The following is a 21,532-nucleotide window of genomic DNA, read 5'->3' as shown; positions in this document are numbered from 1 at the left end:
AGAAAGTCTGCTATAACAATATTATGTTATCATAACACAATATTCTGTTATATCCAATACAATATCTTGCTCTTTCAATAGAATCTTTAAGGTAGGTTGATAGAACATGTGTGTTATATTTAACAGAACCACCTGCTGCAACAACAGAATATATTCTAGTATCACACAAATAACAGACTTGTTAAAATCCACAGATTAATTTTCTAAGTGTATACGAACAAGGATCCAAGCCTCGACAGACAAGTCTTCTGTGTGCCATTGTTTTCCAAGGTTCAGTGTTAAGTGATGAGTTTATATTAGAAAGCGTTGTTGCTCCCCTTCCCTCCTGGCGCAGAATTGACCGTTAGTCTGCAACAAGTAGTGATTTACGTAACCAATGTTGGTTTATTAACTTCATGTTTCTTTTATCTCTATATACTGTTTTCACAGTTAAAATTTGTACCTGGGCACTCTCGGATTCCTCCAACCGTAATAATGGTGGCTATTGTAGTAGTGAAACATTTTTGGAAACAGCGTAAAACACCTATCAAAAAACAAAATAAAACAAAAACATGTGTATGAGACGGGAAGGGAACAGAAAAATGTCAGCCTTCTGTATTAACACATATGCCAAATCCTGTGAGTTTTACCTTAGTAGCAGTGAACAGCCAAGTCCTCTAGATGGTCACAGTTGTGAACACCGATGCCTGAATTAAGGCAGGAGAATAGAGAAGTGGTGGCCCCGGGGCACCTGAGATCGTCCAGCCATATTTGCCCGCTTCCTGGAATGGCGTTGACAAGTTTCTCGCCTCCACCGCTAAATAATGTGACAAGCATTTATTTTTTTAGGGCGCACGTTGTATAGCTCACAATTAAGGATGCCTAACGTCTAACATGGATTGTTAAACAGAACCAAAATATTTGCATTACGTACACATGACATTCTACGCTCACAGGTCGGCATAAGCCAAGAATAGTCTCGAGAGCCCATGCATACCATTATGAGTTATGTCCATTTCCGCCCGTAAAATTTTAAAACTCCTTTCTCTAAAACGATGATCATTGTTACAAATGAGCTATCAGTTCACCTGGACATTTAATTTAAGTAGACGACAAAATAATTCAGATAACAAGGAGTTTATTTTGAAAGGGTCAATTTAACTGCCGCTACTAATTCAGTAAATATTTTAAAATAAATGTTACTACTCTAATGTATATCCATGGACAGACAGATGTTTACTTGCAATTCAGGGTCGATAACTCCTATCATTTCGCTAGATTGTGAACGGGTGTATTGGGTAATTGTAACTTGGCAATGTACCACAACCCGGCACGATGCTTGGACAGTGAAACCATTGACTTTGTTTCGATTTTACCTGACAAAGTAACCTCACAAAGTAACAGATAGCTAATACATCAACAAGCGTCACTTCGTTCTGCAAGACAGACAAACCCGAAAAGATGTGGGTTTCGCGTCACCGTGAATGTGCTCTTGTGATAGCATCCTATGTTCTAAAATTTTAATTTATGTATTCTTTTAATTCGTGTCATGCTCTTCACATTAACATCTCATAGAATGTTCCAAATTCTCTGGATATATGGCCATCTGGTAATCTAGAACAGTTTTACTCTGCAAAAAGATCAAATGTGACCCTAAAGCGAAATCCATGCATGTAGAAGACGTTCACAATTTCATGTTTCACAAACATTGGGGTGCCCTTTCTCGTTTTCTTTTTCTTTCTGCTTAATATAAGTTGTATGATTTTGTATGGTAGGCTTCAAAGTTTCATTGTTTATATAAATGTTCATGTTTTTCACGAAATAAAGTGAACACCAAGCAAAAGTAGTGAAAAGTCCTGATTCACCGGCCTCTCTCTGAGTGGGATTGACCCCTGCCAGTTGTCAATTTTGTCATCGGTCAACCCTTACTCGGAATTTGATTGGAGTTATGTCATGGGACGAAGGTTTTTACGCGTTGAACTTTCGGGCCTCGCAGATTTAGAGGACTAACGTAAGCAGGCCAACAATAAAAATGATTAGGGCGTTTTACAAAATACCTGCCCGCCATACAATGACAGGCTAAGCTACCACCCTTCTGCAGTCTGATTGGTTGAAACGATGATCATATTTGAAACATTAGCTTCGAGATATAAATAAATGAAATGATTGTGTATTAGTAACAGAAAAAAGACTCACTTTAGTTTCTTGGCACGGTTTGTAAACCAGTAGTGATAACTCTCATGCCAGAATTTTCTTTGTTTTTGTGGTCTCTTAGCTTTAAGAAGACTTCGCAACCTCCTCACCTGTACCCCAGCGTCCTGCACGTCACATTGACTTCCGTCTGAGTGACGAAGTCGTCACAGACTGTTCCCCAAACCTGTCCAAACTGAACCTCTACCCGACCTTCATTCGATGCCGCCCCGCCCACCAGGCGGATTCGCTCCGATGGCTTTCTGGGAGATGTCTCCTGGGCAACTGTACCAACCAAAAATGATATGATTTTTTTCCTGATACCAACATGAGTCTTTATTGTGTTTATTATTTTTAACTGATTAGTGTTTAACGACATGCTCTTCATATAATACATATGTGATAAAATAGAAAGCTATCAAAAATGTTTGTCATACACCACATCAGGATTCGTCATAAACCAAAATTTCCTTGGGCATAAATCACATCGATTTGTAATCGTGTGGCCAGATCAGTTCAGTGTCGAGTGGTAGATATTAAATTACTTTACCTCTGAATATGTGCCATTACTCCATCTGGTTAGTTGTGATGTAATTACACAACAATAAATGATATCTTATAAAAGGATACCTGATTTTACAATGTTTACGTCCGTCTTTTAGGGAAACACAGCACCTTTTCTTAGACCAGGCAAACCTTCTTGTCCTGCTGCGAGACTGCCAGGCCCTTCTCAGAGGCCAAATAAAGGGGGATGTCTGCTTTGCTTCACCCCTGCACGTTTGACCGGTTCAAAAACCCTTCTATGCGTTTACTGCTAAAAGCACAGCGTTTTTTTTGTGTATTTACTTGGTTGTATGGTTGATGTATACTGGTACTCATTTTAAACTGCTACTGTGAGATGTAAATATACAACACTTTTTTCGCTGTGTAAAGGACACAACTACCATGGAATGAATCGAACGTCCTTTAACCTGGTGAAATTACGAACCTCACAGTTCAGTTAACATCAGAAAAAAAATATCAAATACACCACACAGCTCTTTTTATCCCGCGTCAGACAAAACACTCCGCTTTTTATTGGACAACAACGGTCACGTGGGGTACATCATCCTGCAGACAGCGCCAAATGTATCTGCTGAATAGGGTATCTCCCTTGGTTGTGTGAAAATGGTCACCTCGATGAAGCGACTTACCTATACATCGGTCTTCTGCACTGAACTGATAGGTTTTTGCTTGATAAATTCGTTACTTGGTTACTCAGTGATAGGAAACGCAAATATATGGTGTCAGTAATCCTCATACTGGGAGAGACGTCAGCCGACACCATATATTTGTATACCATAAGACTAAGTAACCATGTAGTGTGTGCTTAGAAAAAAAAATGAATAAAAATATAAAAAAACCCTGCTGTATTGGCCCACCTCCTGGTCCGCCCAGGCATCTGACCCCAACATCCTGGTTGTGGTTACATCTGTTGCTGTCCCAGCCAGAGAAGCGACAATTCTCCAAGCGCGTCTCAATGCCTCGGCAATTGACGTTACTCATCCAAATCTTCCTTGTGGACCCTCGACTGTGATTGGAGAGAATCTCAGCTTCTGGCCTGAAATACAGCAAATGATGGTTTTATTTATTTATTTCATTTGACTGATGTTTTACGCCTTACTGGAGAACATTTCACTTATACGACAGCGACCAGGATTACGGTGAGACGAAACCGGGGGGAACAAAAGTTTTTGTACAGCAGTGCAATAAGGAATTCTACCTGCAAGTGATACTTAAGTTTTTCGTTGGTGTTTTACGTTGCAATCAAGAATATTTATATATATTTTTATACGACTGTAGCCAGCAATATGGCGTGAGGATTCTTGCAATTAATAAGTGATGGTATTTTGGTAAGACATTCCATATCCTCTCCTGACGGTATAATCGCAGACGTTTGGTGCCTTTCTCATAAAGCCACGATAACCAGTAAATCTGTCGGTCCGTCGGTCAGTCAACGATCTGATAACCTATCGTTTCAAAAGGGAGCAATTCAAAAGATGTTCAGAATGCAAATCACCTGATATCTGTTGCAAAGAATTATTTGATTTATTTATTTATTTGATTGGTGTTTTAGGGGAGGGAAAATCGGGCACAGCCCTCGGGAATCCCACGACCATACGCAGGTTGCTGAAAGACCTGCTGAAAGAAGATATATATATATATATATATATTTTCAAGTTTCATACATGTATCTTCATTTTGACAAACGGGACATAATGGGCAATTCTTCTAGTAACCACTTCCAGATCGTTTTTATTTAGAGCTGATAGCGAGAAAGTGTAAATCCAGCCACGAAGTTAACAGCGGCGCCATGGTGCTATCATTCGTACAGATCAGCAAGGGGCCTCTGTGGCCGAGGTGATTAGCGTGCCAGCACGGCGCAATGATACAGAAAATTCCCACCAATGCGGTCGCTGTGAGTTCAAAAACAGCTGATGCTGACTTCGTCTCGGTCGTACGAGAAAAGGTCTCTCAGCAACCTGGGGATGGTCGTGGGTGCCCTCAGGCCTCTGCCTGGTTCCCTCCCAACATAATGCTGGACACTGTCATACATATATATAACAGAAATATTCTTGAATGCAGCGTAAAACACTAATAAAATAAATACATAAACAAATCATATATGTCAGCGTCGCTGAACTGTATTATTACATTGTCTGCACTGATAGATGGACCTGTGTTTAAAGGACTCGAGTAGTTTTTGGCGTGACTACCAGCCTGCTTAGCTTGCATCTATACATTATTACAAAAGTGTGAGCAATTATTACCCGTATCCCATCATTCTGCACACCACCATGGCATCATTCAGGTCCCAGTCTCTATTACACACACTCCCCCATTCACCGTCATGGTAGATCTCCAGCCGTCCTTCCCAACCGTTGTTACCCACCAAGCGAACATTGTTTTGTCTGAAATCTGAAATAGAGTATATCCCGTAATGCCAGTCACCAGGTTCTGGTCTATAGCATAATACATACGGTGTTCCCGTTGTACAAACTTTGTGTTTCACTGAATGAGTTTAATGAAATACGAAAAGGCTCCTTGTGACTCTATACTATACATGTAAGTGGTGTAAAAGTAAACCAGGTTGCACGGCTTTGTACGGAGAGATATCCAAGATGGAGTTGTGTGCATCAAATCTGACGCTAAAGAACCACAAAGAGCCTAAAATATTCCCCTTGAAAATTGTCCAGTACAATGTTTGATATTCGCTTTAAAATTGATCTGTTAAATTTAATGGAAAGTAAGTTGTCTGAGTGATGCTACAATGTGTTCTGTTATTACAACACAATATTGTTGCGTTGTGTTCAAACATAATGCCCAATTCGTCTAGTAGAATCGTGGTGTGGAATTGATAGAATGTGTGTGTGTGTTATATTTAACAGAACAATCTGCTGCAACAACAGAATAATCTGCTGCAACAAAAGAACAATCTGCTGCAACGAAAGAATACATTCTAGCAGAACTCACAAAACGGAATTTCGATTAAATTTAACAGATTATCCTACTGAGAGTTGGTATGCTCTCTACACATAAAATGAGGTAATGCGTTGTTCATTGCGAACTACTTTTCACGTGTTTCAACCTCGTTTTCTTATCTCTCTCGGCATTTTATTTTTCTGTCACATTTCCATGAATGTGGTACCGATCTTTTCGTTGCTGCTCAAAACCTACCTCCGGGGTAGAAATATTTGCATCCCAGTTGAAATTAAAACATTTGAGCAGTCAAGCGTCAACTATGACAGCGTCATTATATGTGTACTAATTTTGCTGATTTGTGCTTAGAATATTTTCACTTATATGGCGCAGGTCAGGTTTATTTGTGGCGGAAACCGTAGTGTATAAAGTAAACCACCTCCGTTCGCCAGGACAAAGTCTCGGTCCAAAGAGTGTCAACTGGATTCGAACACGTGACCTCCATGAACTTGGTGACTTCAGCGAGTTGGCTATTACACCATGTGAGCTCGCGTGGCCCTAATCCTTTGCATAAGGTGGCAATATGTTTGCGTCATCGGGAGATACTCACTGGACACACCGGGCATAGGAGGATCTACACAAACCACTCCGGCCAAAGAGTATATAGAACAATATCGTTTATCCCATCTCCCGGTGTCCGTGTTGCACTTTTCCAGTCTGTCTTCGTCTCCTCGACAATATAAGGGCCCTGTCCAGAATGGAGGACCTATTCCGAAAGAGACACTGCCACCACCAAAGGCAGGTATGCTGAAAAAAGGAAACTTTTGTCAGATCTTAGCTTCTTACATGTGAGGCAATGTTCCATTCAAAAAAGGCACGGTGAATATTCAAGTTAGATTTTTTGGTACTGTCAAATGAATATTATATGTATATTGAAGAACAACTGGGAAAAGTTAAACATATTAGAACAAACACTACACAATGTTGATAAAGAAGTACATGAAACTTTTCCTGCACTATGACGAGTCGGGTCCAACCTGGATTGCTGATTATTTCCCTGCAACATGCTATCATTATGTAAGTACTTATGCCACTGACGCCTTTGTCCTGATTTATCTATCTATTTATTTTTCAGATTGATGTTTTTCGCCGTACACAAGAATATTTTACTTATACACAGCAGCTAGAAAATCTGAAGAAATGAATGAAAGTATATTTACTCATAGTTTTCAGTTGTCTTTGTGATGATCCGTGCTTCACATTTTAGTTTTCATTACGTTCTTTTAACTTAAATTTTAAGACAACGGTTATTCTGTCACCTGTAATTCAGCATTCTACAGATGACTGCTGTTTCACTAGGGTCGAAGTATCTTGTACATATTGACCCCCAGCGCCCAGCGTTAAGAATCTCCACGCGACCTTGTGTGGGATATCCACCCCCTACGAGACGGATAGGATGTAAAGGTTCGCCTGTAATACAATGTCGTTAAAGATAAGACCACGGTTACCTCACTATTTTTCAGTTTAGTGTCAAAAATGTGCAGGTGGCATTGAATTTTCGAAGACAGCAATTTTTATTTGACTACACAAAAATAATTAGACCAAATATGAGCATGACTCACCAAATGCCTGAAATGACAAATGGGACAGGCAAGTGAAAAAATTTGTTATTTTTTTTTCAGTTTGTTAAGTAAATATACACTGGAGTTCCAGCCTTTTTGAGATTTTTATCTGATGGGGCAAAAATCAAAAACTTTGGACAAAAGGAGGAAATCAGCCATGAAAACACCACCATACACCATGGAATGTGTTGCAAGACTTTGTAACAAAGTCTTAAAAAGTTTAGTTGGTTACCTTCAATGCAGAGTAATCCCACAATTGATGTTACAAACTCTGGTAACAAAGAGTAGATATATCGGAGGTAAATTTCGAGACATTTCTAATGGCAACAATCTAGATTCAGCTCTTCGTGAATTCCTGTGAGACCAATGACGTGAGACCAATGATGTGAGACAAATGGCGTGAGACCAATGACGTCAGACCAATGACGTTTTGTAGAGAAAAACACAATGTGCTTGAGCAGAAACGTGTGTAGCACGTCACGGAATGCAACTGTCACATGTAAAGTTTTACATTGTGTAATCGAGTGAGCCTAGGCTGTAACGTTTGCAACATCTTACAGAATTCATCTGTCACCAAGTTTTACCTTGAGTGACAGAATGAGCCTAAGCTGTGACGTTTGCAGCATGTCACATACTGTGATTGTCACCTCTATAACTTTACATTGTGGAACACAGTGAGTCTAAGAAGTAACGTTTGCAGCTCGTCACAGAGTGCAACTGTCACGTGTAAAATGACGTCAGACCAATGACGTTTTGTAGAGAAAAACACAATGTGCTTGAGCAGAAACGTGTGTAGCACGTCACGGAATGCAACTTGAGCTGTAACGTTTGCAGCACCTCACAGAGCGCAACTGTCACCTGTAAAGCTATGCATTGTGTTACAGAGGGAGCCTAAGAAGTAGCGCTGGCAGCACGTCACAGAAGCTCCTTATCACCTGTAATGTTTAACATTGTCTAATAAAATGTGTTTGAGCTGTAACGTTTGCATCACCTCACAGAGTGCAACTGTCACCTGTAAAGCTTTGCAATGTGTTACAGAGTGAGCCTAAGAAGTAACGCTGGCAGCACGTCACAGAAGCTCGTTCTGATCTGTAACATTTAACATGGTCTAACATAATGTGTTTGAGCTGTAACGTTTGCAGCATGTCACAGAGTGCAACTGTTACCTGTAAGGCTTTGCATAGTACTATAGAGTGAGCCTAAGAAGTAACGCTGGCAGCACGTCACAGAAACTCGTTATCACCTGTAAAGTTTAAGATTGTCTAACAAAATGTGTTTGAGCTGTAACGTTTGCAGCACGTCACTTCAGGGGCGTGGGGTAATCAGCCTTGGGATCATTAACGAAAATGATTTAAAATTTGCGTATTATTACGACCGTACGAATCGTAGCATGAGACTAAAAACTTACTGCAGTCACGGTTTTCGTCGCTTCTGTCTGGACAATGCGCTATTGAATCACAGACGAATCTGTCCTGTATACATTCCCCAGTATCACAAAGAAACTCCCCGGGACCACAAGCCGTCACTGTAACGATAAATACAAGCGTTCACACATAACACTGCAAAGATAAATATCAGCGTGCTTACCATCCACTGGAAAGATAAAAATACCAGAATTTACACAAACCACTGCAAAGATAAATACCAGAATTCTCACAAACCATTACAACAATAAATAGCAACATTTTCACAAGCCATTACAGCCATAAATACCAACATTTTCACAAACTTATGCAGTCATTATTTCAGCATTCTCACAAACCAGTGCAACCATAAATGTCATTATTCTCATAAACCATTACAACAATAAATACCAGCATTCTCACTAACCTTTACAAACATAAATACCAGGCTTCTCAGAAGCCACTACAACCATAAATACCTAATATTCTTACAAACCACTACAACCATAAATACTAGCATTCTCATAAACCATAAATATCAGCACTCTCACAACCCATTACAACCATATACACCTGCATTCTCATAAACCATAAATATCAGCACTCTCACAAAGCATTCAAACCATAAAAACCAGAATGCTTACAAACCGTTACAATCATAAATACCGGAATTCTCACAAACCGTTACAATCATCAATACCGGAATTCTCACAAACCGTTACAATCATCAATACTTGAATTCTCACAAACCGTTACAATCATAATTGCCAGCATTTACTCGAACCATTTAATGCACCGACTCAAAATTCATCAACAGTTCCACAAGGGCAACCAGAATAAGGATAAGCATTTTAATCAGTAAGAGCCTGAAAATTTGAGAGACACAGGGGAAGAACTACTTCGTTAGCTTTCACTCAGTATCTTTTCATCGATGAGCTTTTCAAACTATCAGATCACTAGAATATGAACAGCACTGTATCTAAAGCACGACCTTGTTTTTGCACTATATGGGAAGAAGACGGGCGTCGGCTTACCATTAATGTTGCATGGTCCCCGAGTTACTTTTATATCATCTAGGAGGACACTTTGACCATAGTACCGGCCCAAGTCTGATTCGAAACTTAACCAGTAAACTGTTCCGTCTGTCTCTGGCCGTAGTGGGATCTGAGCCAGGCGCCAGGCGCCAGCAGAAGGGAGCCAGAGTCTCCAGACGAGTCTCTTTTGATGATCAGAAAATGTGAACACTTGCAGACTACTTGACCAGTCCGCTGTGCGTTGTCTGTCTCCCGACAGCATGTAGCGAAAATACACGCAGCTCTCCTCATTCGCGGTGAAAGACGGTGACAGGAGCACAGCTCTTTGATTGTGTCCACCGTTTACCCACAACACGTGTTCTAAAACCCAGCAAACACAGCATCATAGTTAATTTTCTTGACTTAATCTCATTTTTTAAAAACTATGGAACTTGAATAATTATACAGGTGACAATGAAGTCCAGAAAACGTTCCTTTGGATGCAACATTAAATAAAAAGAAAACATATATGAACTTAGCATCAGTACTTGGTTTATTAATCATTCTTTAACGCTTTAGGGATTTTTCATTTATACAAACACGGTGCGTTTATAGGTGGAAAGCACAAGATTGCGGGATAAAACCATACATCTTTGGCAAGTTACTGAAGAACATTCCAACGTGTTACATATATATGTGAACATTGCATTTTTGCCGACCGCGTGTTGACACAAATGCCTCAGAGTAAAAAAAAAAGAGGGAATGCACAAATTCCTTGTTCACTGCCGGGATTGAACGCCAGTGTGCTGACAGTAGAAAGACAAGCGTTTTTAACCAGTCGACTATGATATTTAGTTCTACTCAATAGTATTTCACAACGGCGGCCAGCCTTATGGTGGGAAGAAAGCGGGTAGAGGCAGGTTGCTGCAGATCTTCCCAAGGCTCCTGGGTCATTGCACCATCCATAATAGAATGGGACAAAACAGGCCAAGCCTACATATCGAGTCAAGTAATGAATACTTGAATGAAAAATAAAATGGATATACTTTTACAGAACGGGTTTGGCAGTTAAACTGAGCTATCTTTGGAGTAAACTGTTTCTTTTATTTTGTCTTCGGTAGTTTACAGATTTTTGCATGATTCCAAATGATTCCACAGAGATCGAAACATTGCAGGCAACTTCTCAAACCGTGCGGCATCTTCTAGTTGATCCAGGGGACAGATTAGCAGAATTGTAAATAAGCAGTGTAATCCCGAAGAAATTCCGATTGACGATCTTAATCGTCTAGTTATCTTGGACACAATTCTCTTGAAGATCACCTAATTAAAGTCGAAATATTGAGATTGTCAAAATTACCTTCTTCGGAGTTACCCTGCTTATTTGTTATGTGACAACTTTTTGGGGGGAAAGATTTGATTGGGTGCTTGGGGTTTTACTTGGAGGCTTGGGGTTTTACTTGGAGGCTTGGGGTTTTACTTGGAGGCTTGGACTTTTATTTGGAGGCTTAGGGTTTTATTTGATAACTATAAATCCCATCAGACGAAAACTGCCCATTGTACATTTGATCATTTAAGTGTGCGCATGCATTTGCACTTGTAAATCGTAATTACGCGTTTAAAACATATTCAGCCAATAAATACAACTCATAAAACCATAAAAATGGCCTGTGTTTCTACAGAAACAGTATATGACCAAATACTGCGAAATCAGATCTAACTGAACCCCTACAGTTTCGCTTGCTCATTGGTTTATACGAAAAATGACCTGAAAACACATTTGCTTACCCGACGGACTTTTAGCGTCGCTAGATAACCCCCAGTTCCAGCTGTTGGCAACAGACCCGTTCTTGTAACCGCAGAGAAATGGAGTCTCGAAGTCACAGCTCACAGAGAAGTCTGCGGAGAATAACAGCATTGTGTTCATGGAACAGTGATTTAATTATGTATTTAACTGGTGTTTAGGGTCGTTATCAACGATATTTCACGTATACGACACTGGCAATTTCATATATACGACAGCGGCCATTTCACTTATACGACAGCGGCCTGCATTATGGAGGGAGGAAACCAACGGAACTAAAACTTTCTTCAAGGTAACATTAAATGTAAAGGTCTTGTCAACACAGAATTTTTGAAATAAGAGAGTTTTCACCCAAGAGGAAATGTGGGTGTATGTTGGTAATTTGGAAGGACTGGGGGTGGGTGAGGCTTGGGAATGGAAATTTTACCGAAATTGTGCTACACCTGCACCAACCAGTGTGTAGTGTTCCTACTCTCAGACAACTATGTGGACTGCTAATTTATGCAGATGCTACTTGTATAATATTCTACCATGGTAATAAGTTTGAACTACAAAGAATGGATAATTCTTTGCATGAACACATGTACATGTACGTATGTGTTTGTCCTTCGATGTCCCCTCGTGTATCCTTCGACGTTCTCTCGTGCGTCCTTCGATGTCCCCTCGTGTATCCTTCGATGTTCTCTTGTGTGTCCTTCGACTTTCCCTCGTATATCCTTCCATTGTCCCCACGTGTGTCCTTACATGTTTTCCCGTGTGTCCTTCGAAATTCTCTTGTGTGTCCGTCGATTTTTTCTCGTGTGTTCGTCGAATTTTTCTCGTGTATCCTTCGATGTTTTCTCGTGTATACTTCGATCTTTTGTCGCGCGTTCTTCGATGTTTTCTCGTGCGTTCTTCGATGTCCCCGTGTGCATCCTTCGATGTTCTCTCGTTTGTCCTTCGATGTTCTCTCGTTTGTCCTTCTATGTTCTCTAGTGTATCCGTTCATGTCCTCCCGTGTGTCCTTTAATGTTTTCTCGTGTGTCCTTCCATGTTTTCCCGTGTGTCCTTCGAAATTCTCTTGTGTGTCCGTCGATTTTCTCTCGTGTGTCCGTCGATTTTTTCTCTTGTATCCTTCCATGTTTTCTCATGTATACTTCGATGTTTTGTCGTGCGTTTTTCGATGTCCTCTTGTGCGTCCTTCGATGTTCTCTCGTTTGTACTATGTTCTCTAGTGTATCCTTCCATGTTCTCCCGTGTGTCCTTCAATGTTCTCGTGTGTCCTTCGATGTCCCCTCGTGTGTCCTTCCATGTTCTCTCATGTGTCATTCCAACTTTTCTCGTGTGTCCTTCGATGTGTGGCTTTGGATGGTCTTTTGTGTGTCCCTTGCAGGTCTCTCTGTGTCCTTTGGTGTTCTCTCGTGAGTCCTTCCATGGAACATGCGTATCTATAAATGTATTGCCGTAGAGACAATTCTTGTCAAACTGCTACGGAAAATATATCACATTTCTCAATGTAGCGCCATCTGAAATTAGTATAAGACCATCATTGGCCTAGCGTCACGGTAATCACGGACTAATTTTAAATTAATCTAGTTTGTGTAATACACGAGAGCACAGACGAAACATCTTATATTCACGGGGAACTGAGATTGTTTAGCCCCGGTTTTGGCTCATGTCGGCATAGAAAGAAAGGATAATGCAGACAAGACTGCTAAACAAGTACTGATATTCAATGACATTCCAGTTTTCAAACTCTTATTCTGCATTAAAGGCAAGCCCTACTTTGGCTTACTCTGGCAAACTGAATGGGACATCAGTAATAATTGTCGTTCTTTAGTATCAGTCATTTGTTTTTAATGGTTTTGTAATTTTAACTTCATCCCCGGTAAGATGTTTTGTGTTTTAGATTGATGTTGGGTGTTTTACAGTTACCATTTTTGAATCAACAAACATCCTAGGCGATGTGGTATCTGTGATGTGGAAGAAACGGAAGAGCATTTTCTGTTAAGACGCTCTTGATTTCATGTTGCTAGGACTCAAATCTATGTAAAACTTAATCATTTCGGCATTTTTCCGTACACTTTGAAGGGTATACGTTGCCTTCAACAGAACAGAGGTAAGGTGTTAGTAAGGTAACAAAGTTCAGGATGAACTCAAGAAGAATTTGATTTTTTTCTTGTTTTTGACTCCTTAGGTTAACCGCTCCATAAAGTAACTCCTTTTGTTGTATTACACTGTGATGTGCATCTGCACTGTTTGGGTTTGAAAAACGCCAAATATCAACATTCGTTCAGTTGCTCAGGCACAAACAATTGTAAGATAACGCACAAAATCCATGTCGTCTTCCACCAAGATCCCTTCTTACGTGAATGACGGATGTTTAGAGATCTCAAAAATTTCAACGCGCTGCTTGTTTGTACATGCAGTTATATGAGATACCGGACCACATAAGATATCAGTCATAACCGTGTGGATTTACAGTATGAAACCGAACACGCAACTGTTGTCTCTGATATCACGGGAATCCTTTTTAGATTTCAGCCCCATGCGCTTCCGGTATCTCATGCATGGCGTATCTCACGGCCTCATCAGGATTCCAGATCCTGACCAAGCGCGTCAGGAGAAAAGAGCGTTTGTAAAGTTAGGTCACTTGGCACCCCATTCACAATAACTGAGGTTATGTTAATTTTCTTTTTTACTTTCAAAATATAAAATCATATAGCTTTTAAGTGCCCATGTATTGGCGAATTTTCTAGGACACACACTGACGCCTGGTTCTCTACACATGCTGCGATTGGCCAAATCACTACTATCAGGAGTTCTCTCAACGCAAATGCTCTTCAAAGTGATACATGTAGGACGGACGCGAGAACACGAGTCCATCAGATAACAAAAAAGCCTGGATATAAAGACTGATTTCGTCTTACATGAATTTTACTCTCACCATCTTTGGGAACCAAGAAAGTGTTTTTCTTCAAGGTGTACATGTTGTTTGGTATGTAAAGAATGAAAACAACCACTGTGACATATGCAATATCATGATGTGGTATCAGGTATTAAAAAGCAACGTTTGCCCACCAATAGGGGGATTTCGAGTTCGAACTGTTTTATCTTTGAAGGTAGAAACATTCCAACTGTACCATGTGACATATTAAAATGTTAGGGAACTATTTTTGATCACGTTCATAATAACATGGGTGCCTGAAGGTTGACTAGCATTTGTCTACATAACCCAGTGGGACTGTTTTCCCTTTGATAACAAAACAGTTGCAACTTGAAACTCCCATATTGCTGTGCGCTCGTTGTAAGCCATCCGTTTCTAACCGATTAACCACGACGTTCCAATATATACCTGTAACAATTGCATATTGTATACACGTAGAAACAGGTGAGCACCTACCACAGTTTTTCTCGTCGCTTCCATCCACACAGTCATACACATTATCACAAACACTAGAATTCTTAACACACGGTCCTGACCAGCACTTGAACTCGTCTTCTGCGCAAGCTGAAAGGTAAAGTAATGGAGGATTCATTTTGATTGATAATACATATACTAAAGAGTACATTTAATGTAGCACGTGCAAAAATATAAGAGCTTAATAATAAAATCCCTTATTATTTTTGTTACAAGATTCGCACCAGCACTGCAGTTCGTATTTGTAAACGGTGGCATAGCGTCTGATTCATATAAGCGGTTAATATATGATTTCACTGCTAATCGAATCACACACATATGCTTGTAAAAGTACGTGACTTGCGCACCCCTGAACTTGGAACTAAGGCTAATAGAAATAGTTCAAGTACTGGCAGACAAGGGATCAGTACAATGTTACAGGGAGGGGCGCCGTGTCTGGTGTCCTCGGCATGGCGTTCGGATAACACCGCAGCTATACGTCTCTCAAACGGCCGTGTTTCACGTTTAAACCTCTCACCAATACCAGCCTCTCACCAGTACGACCGATATGAGTTCGAATGCGCCTCATCATGCTTTGTCTCCGGGTAAGGCCTTTAAGCAACTGGCACATGGTCGTGGACATATTCTCTCTCACTACAATGGAATATTTCACTTGTATTTCACTAGTGAAATATTCTTGGGTTCGGCATAAAACTCCAATCAAATAAACATGAACTGCATGTTTTGCTATATACACATATATACCGCGAGTTGCACGATATGTGCCTAGAGCAAAACAAGAGAAAAACAAAACCTTCTTATTCGCATTTCAAGTCCTAATGGCATCATTCTCATCACTACAATCTCCTTCCCGTTCACTTATTTGTGCATAATGCGTTTGTGAAGAAATAAAATATATACTTACTCGAGGTCCAGCAATCTCCCGCTGTCAGCTGAACGTCGTCAATAGCCATGAAACTGTCCTCTGGCTTTGTGGCGATAAACCGGAGACTTTGCGCTCCACTGGGAACGACCACTGACATATCCTCCCAGATATAGTTGCGCTCACCGCTAAGACTCAGTAACTCTATGCCCTGACCGTCCCTCACCCCAACGACCACAAACCTGGCTTCCCGGTTCTGGTTTCTGGGTACGGTGATGCTCAGGTGGAATTTCAAACACCGTGTTTGATCAAGTGGCTCTGGAAGCCGTGCAGTCTCCACGATAGCGGGATCCAAACGTACGTAACGGCTGTACACCATCAAATAGGTGCCTGAAAATTAAGTATACTCTCTTTACACATGTACATACACGAGTATCCGCATCTCGATAACCTTCAGCATTAACCCGTGTTCCGTTAGCAGTGAAGAAGTCGAGGCATCTCTTCGTAAATTCGAAATGACCCACGAGCTTGCGATCCTCTTGCTGGGACATTTATCAAATTCATTTTAAATCATTTGATTATGTATGTAAGAACCTCATTCTGGGTTTATTTACTAACTGTATTATCTCTAAGTTGAATTTTCAGTAGGGTATCTGGCTTCCATGCAGGACAACTTCATCAAAACTTCATACATGAGATAGCGGACGGGACATTAGTTTCTTGTGGGCTTTGAGATTGAAGTGCCAATGAAGAGATTTTATAATATCAGGTTGATGATCTTGCCCTGGACACTTCCATGTCCACCATCCATAAATGTGACGACTAAGCGTGTAAGTGAATAATTCGTGAGCATGGCAAAAATAGCAAATAAAGGCAAAAAAAACTCACCATAAGTTGTGTTATCCTTATCGTAGAACGCATTCCGGTTGATAAGGTCCATATACTTCATGATAAACATATCATAAGACGCCCTTACCCACACTGAGAAGGGCTCGCCCACATTTTTATAACCACAGAGATTTGAATAGCTGAAGGAACAATCCACAGACGGTTCTGAAAAGTAGAAGTTAAGGGAAACTAGCAAGACTGAAGCAAGGCTCGAGAGATACACTCAAAAGTTGTGCGCAAAATGCTGTTAAAGATTACTTAAAGAGACGTACGTCTTAAGTATATTAAATGTATTCGAAATTTTGAGCTGTATTAACCCTACAAAAGCTGTATAATTGCTCGAACGTCAGAGAACGTCAACTCACTAAAAGTTGAAATTGGTCTGATTACCCACTAATGAACGACTATTTAAATAATGTTCTTATAAAAAATAGTCCGTAAACATGGATGGGTTAATTCCTCGCACAGTATATGGATTTCTGACACCAAATGGTAACTGCCATGACCATGGGTTATTGTGCCTACAAATACTCACCACACACATCACCTTCGTCCTCACCCTGGGGGCAGTCCGGAGTACCGTCACAGATTTTTTCCACGTTGTACACACACGTGCTCCCACAGGAAAAAGGACAGGCTGAATTGTTCAACAACGTGCAATGTCACAGTATTAGAAAGGATTTGAAACGATCACGATAGACTCACATAGACCCACAGTCAAAAAATCAAGAAAACAGACGGTGGTCAGCATTATGATGGGAGAAAACCGGGCAGACCCCGTGGAAAGCGAGCGACCATCCGCAGGTTGCCGAAAGACATCCACACAGACAGTAACAGAGAAAGTTAGTAGCAGCCACTACGATTATTGTACGTTGGTGGCCAGTTTTATGGGTGAGTAGGTGGTTGGGGGTGACCTAAATGAAGTGAGAAAACTTTTTTCTAATTGATAATGTTAAAGTGACTAATGACAGTTTCGACGGCAAGAACCCATTCTCTCCGGTGACGTCATAATCATTCAAAAAGAAGTGGCATGCTGGGGAAGATTCCGGTATGTTTTGAGGGAAAGTAACACCAGTAACCTAAACTCCTATCGACTTCACCCTAAACCCTGTTTCTGACACTTCCATATTCGAAATTATTTGCAGGTTTTAGTATAACTTAACCCTAATAAATGAATTATATTTGGAACCTTGTATTGTAAAATCTTGCACTCGTGTGGAGTTGCACGCAAGGGAATTCTGTAATAAAAAAATAATTTAGTCGAGTCGAGGAGGCAATAGTGAAGGCTGTGTTACTGGATGCAGTTTTTTTTATAACCGCATGTTGGTGCACATGTTGCATGTATTTTTACGTGTCACTGACAAAAGGGGATTTTGGTATTTAGTATCGCTATTTTTACAGATAGTCACATATAGGCGACTGATGTGTACGGATGTGTGCACCATACGGGTCGAGGACAAGTTGTCTTCTAGGAACGGTCACATGAGGTCAAATGAGTGAGAAAAGGTGCATTTACAAATTCCCAGTTGAAGACCTAGTTCGAAGTCAACATTGTACAGTGTCCAAAAGTTTTGAAACTTCTAAATCACGTTGCTCGGACTCATGTCCCTGCATTTAAATTTACCGGAGAATGTAAACATGGAATTCAATTCAGGACATAAGAGTAAGTCCAAAATTCTATCATAATACTGCTTTATGACATTCTGTAGGCAGTCGCACTTGGCATCTGGGATTTCAAATGTCAATTCAAATGTTTAATTCAAGGGACTGGTTCCAGAATGTACAAAATGCTTCATAATTCCACAATTTATAGAGATTCCAACGCAAACACCTGTGGCACTAAATGCAATAACTTTGGATCAAAAATATTCACTTTATCTCTGATACTTTGAATAAAACTAAAGCCCAGTCTAATTGTAAAAACTGATTCAAAAATGTATTTTTTTTCCTCTGGAATGTTCGAGAAAAAAGCGAATTTCACGTTATGGATGGATCCAACACATCCGATGTCCTACCACTCCGTCTCGTAGAAACATGGCTTTTCATTCTATTCCCGGTGAAAGCAACTGTGACGTCATGACGTCAAAGAAAGAATGTAACCAATGGGTGGGACATCCGGTTGATCCATTTGCAACAGTACTTCTTATGATTGGCAAATTGCGTACTTATGATTGACAGTTCCGAAAATTCTATTCCCCTACGACGTCAAGGTGAGGTCCGTTTGCTCTAAAACATCGTTACAATACAGCAGTGTGATGAGAGTGAATGAAGCTTGAACTAAACAAATATGAGCAATAATCGGTTATACATGTATCCATGTTTGTTCTGACATATTTATTTTAAAAGACCTCGAAAGTAAGCTAGCTGTAGACAATTTTCAGAATGATATATATCCCCCGGGGTGCACTAAGGCGACGTCACCGAACAATAGCAAGTCTCAAATATAGATATCACACGTCGAAAGTTGAAACAACCGTAGTCTGCCAAACGCCGGGCACCAGGACCTTTGGCGTCATTTGATTGACGTCAAATTTTCCCAGTTATGATAAGTTTCCCAGCTTATCATGATGACAATAAAAACTGATACATGTAACGGTGTAGACGTTACGCTACAATCAATTCATGAAGCTACCATCTCTAGCGGGATTAAAAATATGGCGCCTCTCCATTGTCGACTGTCGTTCATAAATCATGTTTAAGGCAGCATACCTGTGGTTTCTGCAATCCAGTCTCTTTCGTGGGAGACACTGCTGTATATTGTATAGCTACAATCTCGAGGGATGAAGTCTGACGGAAGGCCAAGTACCTGCCAATGCTCCGACTTGTCTCTACACACCATAACACTCGCTTCGGATTCCTGGAGATGAACGGAAAATAATCAAACTAACTTTAACTTAACTAACTCTCATTAAATTTGTAATGTATAATGAGAAATGACGTAACGTCTTTGAATCTCATCCGTAAATTATGCTGAACCGGGAAATAATGCGTTCATCAGATCGAAAGAATACTTGAGGGTGTTCGGACTATAAGACCATTTAAGATGCAGTACCGAAGTTAGCAGACGTTACCCCCACAAAAGGACCACTGTCCAGAGGCCTTTATTTCTGTCCGACTCAAACTGTCAAATATACCGAATTGTCAAATGACACAAAGTGTCAAGACAGAAAAATCGTCATTTTGAAAATGGGCGGGGTAATCACCCGCATTCAGGCCATGCAGTTCAGTTTGAAACAATACTGTTGTGCGCAAGTCAACTGGACTGAGGGCAGTTTGGAACTTTTAAACACGAAAATGTTAATATGTCAAAATTGTTAAAATGATATAACCATGTAAAATTAGGAATGGTACTTGTTGCTCGCTTGGTGCTCAGCACTGACAGGCTAGAACAGGGACCCTATGGCATACATACGTACTTAAAGCAGGCCGAAAATGAAGTGAAATCTGAGTGACATTTTAAAATGTCGCTCCGGGGGCCTCCGCGGCTCAGTCGGTTAGCGCGCTAGCGCAGGGTAATGACCCAGGAGCCTCTCACCAATGAGGTCGCTGTGAGTTCAAGTCCAGCTCATCCTGCCTTCCTCTCCGGCCGTAAGTGGGAAGGTCTGCAGCAACCTGCGGATGGTCGTGGGTTTCCCCCGGGCTGTGCCCGGTTTCAACCCACCATAATGCTGGCCGCCGCCGTATAAGTGAAATATTCTTGAGTACGGGGTAAAACACCAATTAAATAAATAAATAAATAAAATGTCGCTCCGCGTGATGGTTGTAACGCAGTGTAAGACTACACGAACTAACATTTACAAGGTTTAACACAGCATCTCAAATTGTTCACAATATCATACATTGTTAGATTGCAAAATTGTGAAACCATTTATATATTTCCAATACTTTACAACCTAATCATTATAAATGCTTTTCATCCTACATCATTGCCAAAATGTTGTATTCAACATTGTTTAAGATATACATGTATATACCATTTCAATTTAAGGAGAAAACAACACACTATTTCAGAACAAGGCAACAGTTTATAACCCCCTATGGGCTCCGAGTATAACTATAAAACAACTTACCCTGCATACAGAACTAAAATTACCCTGGTCTAGCTGAGAATGGCCACAGAAGAAGGCCTCCCGGCCGGATAACGTCTGATTGAAATAGTCTGCTATATTGTCGTAAAAAATGTCCCGGAAACGGCGACGGTCATAATAGTCCAACGAACCCAGACATTTGCTTTGTGCAACAATGTCCTTCGGCAGATTTTGTGCAAACGTTCCAAACTTGTTCGTATTTAATAAATCTAAGTAAAGAAAGCGAAAAGAAGTCAGTTAAGCATTGTTATCGATATTACAATTACCATTGCTTTGACAGCTTCCTTTGCTCAGTTTAGGCAACAGAACAAGTCATACAAAATAAAAATACACTCAGAAGGTTTTACAGACTGCAGTCATTGCTCCTGTTGCTATCTATAGTCATACTGTTCCATTAATGAAACCCAGTTACGCTTATCACAATTGTGTGTTTAATCGAGTGAACTTCGGTTTGATTTTCGTTGATACTAGTAACCATAAAAGTTAACTGCCTGATTTACAAAGAGAAAACCATTGAAAATGTCGTCATATGTTTAGTTTGGCTTCAACGGGCGACCGACAAATACCAGCATTCTGGTGGGTGGAAACCGGGCAGAGCCCGGAGAAAACCAGCTACCATCCACAGGTTGCTGGCAAATACCACCTTAATAAGCTTCTCCAAACAGGCAAAGAAATTTCGTCTGAGTATTATTAGAGCTAAACATAAAGTCTGCCGTTTATGTGCTGTTATGAAAACAAAATTCCCATATGACCCGTAATGAAGTTAAAATCTCTGTTTATACGTCTGATGTGGCGAATAAAAACAGGCTTATGAAAACAAACTTCTC

The 21,532-nt window shown here is 40.4% G+C and overlaps 1 protein-coding gene across 1 annotated transcript; it reads right to left on the bottom strand.

Moving 5' to 3' along the window:
- Positions 1 to 630: 630 nt before the first annotated feature.
- LOC135463937 (MAM and LDL-receptor class A domain-containing protein 1-like) lies at positions 631 to 20,918 on the bottom strand. The gene is made up of 15 exons (XM_064741400.1): positions 20,688 to 20,918; positions 19,327 to 19,474; positions 17,153 to 17,254; positions 16,618 to 16,782; positions 15,772 to 16,119; positions 14,850 to 14,957; positions 11,452 to 11,562; positions 9,688 to 10,047; positions 8,659 to 8,775; positions 6,948 to 7,098; positions 6,239 to 6,435; positions 4,980 to 5,127; positions 3,591 to 3,769; positions 2,283 to 2,454; positions 631 to 796 (listed from the first exon to the last, which is right to left on the bottom strand). Exons 2-15 carry the CDS (start codon positions 19,454 to 19,456, stop codon positions 631 to 633), a joined length of 2,454 nt encoding a protein of 817 aa, XP_064597470.1. The 5' UTR covers positions 19,457 to 19,474; positions 20,688 to 20,918.
- Positions 20,919 to 21,532: the final 614 nt, after the last annotated feature.

The sequence above is a fragment of the Liolophura sinensis genome, chromosome 3 (assembly GCF_032854445.1).
Source record: "Liolophura sinensis isolate JHLJ2023 chromosome 3, CUHK_Ljap_v2, whole genome shotgun sequence".
NCBI classification, from domain to species: Eukaryota; Metazoa; Mollusca; class Polyplacophora; order Chitonida; family Chitonidae; genus Liolophura; species Liolophura sinensis.
Note: the sequence above shows the minus strand (reverse complement) of the source record. Positions and strands in the feature narration are given on the sequence as shown.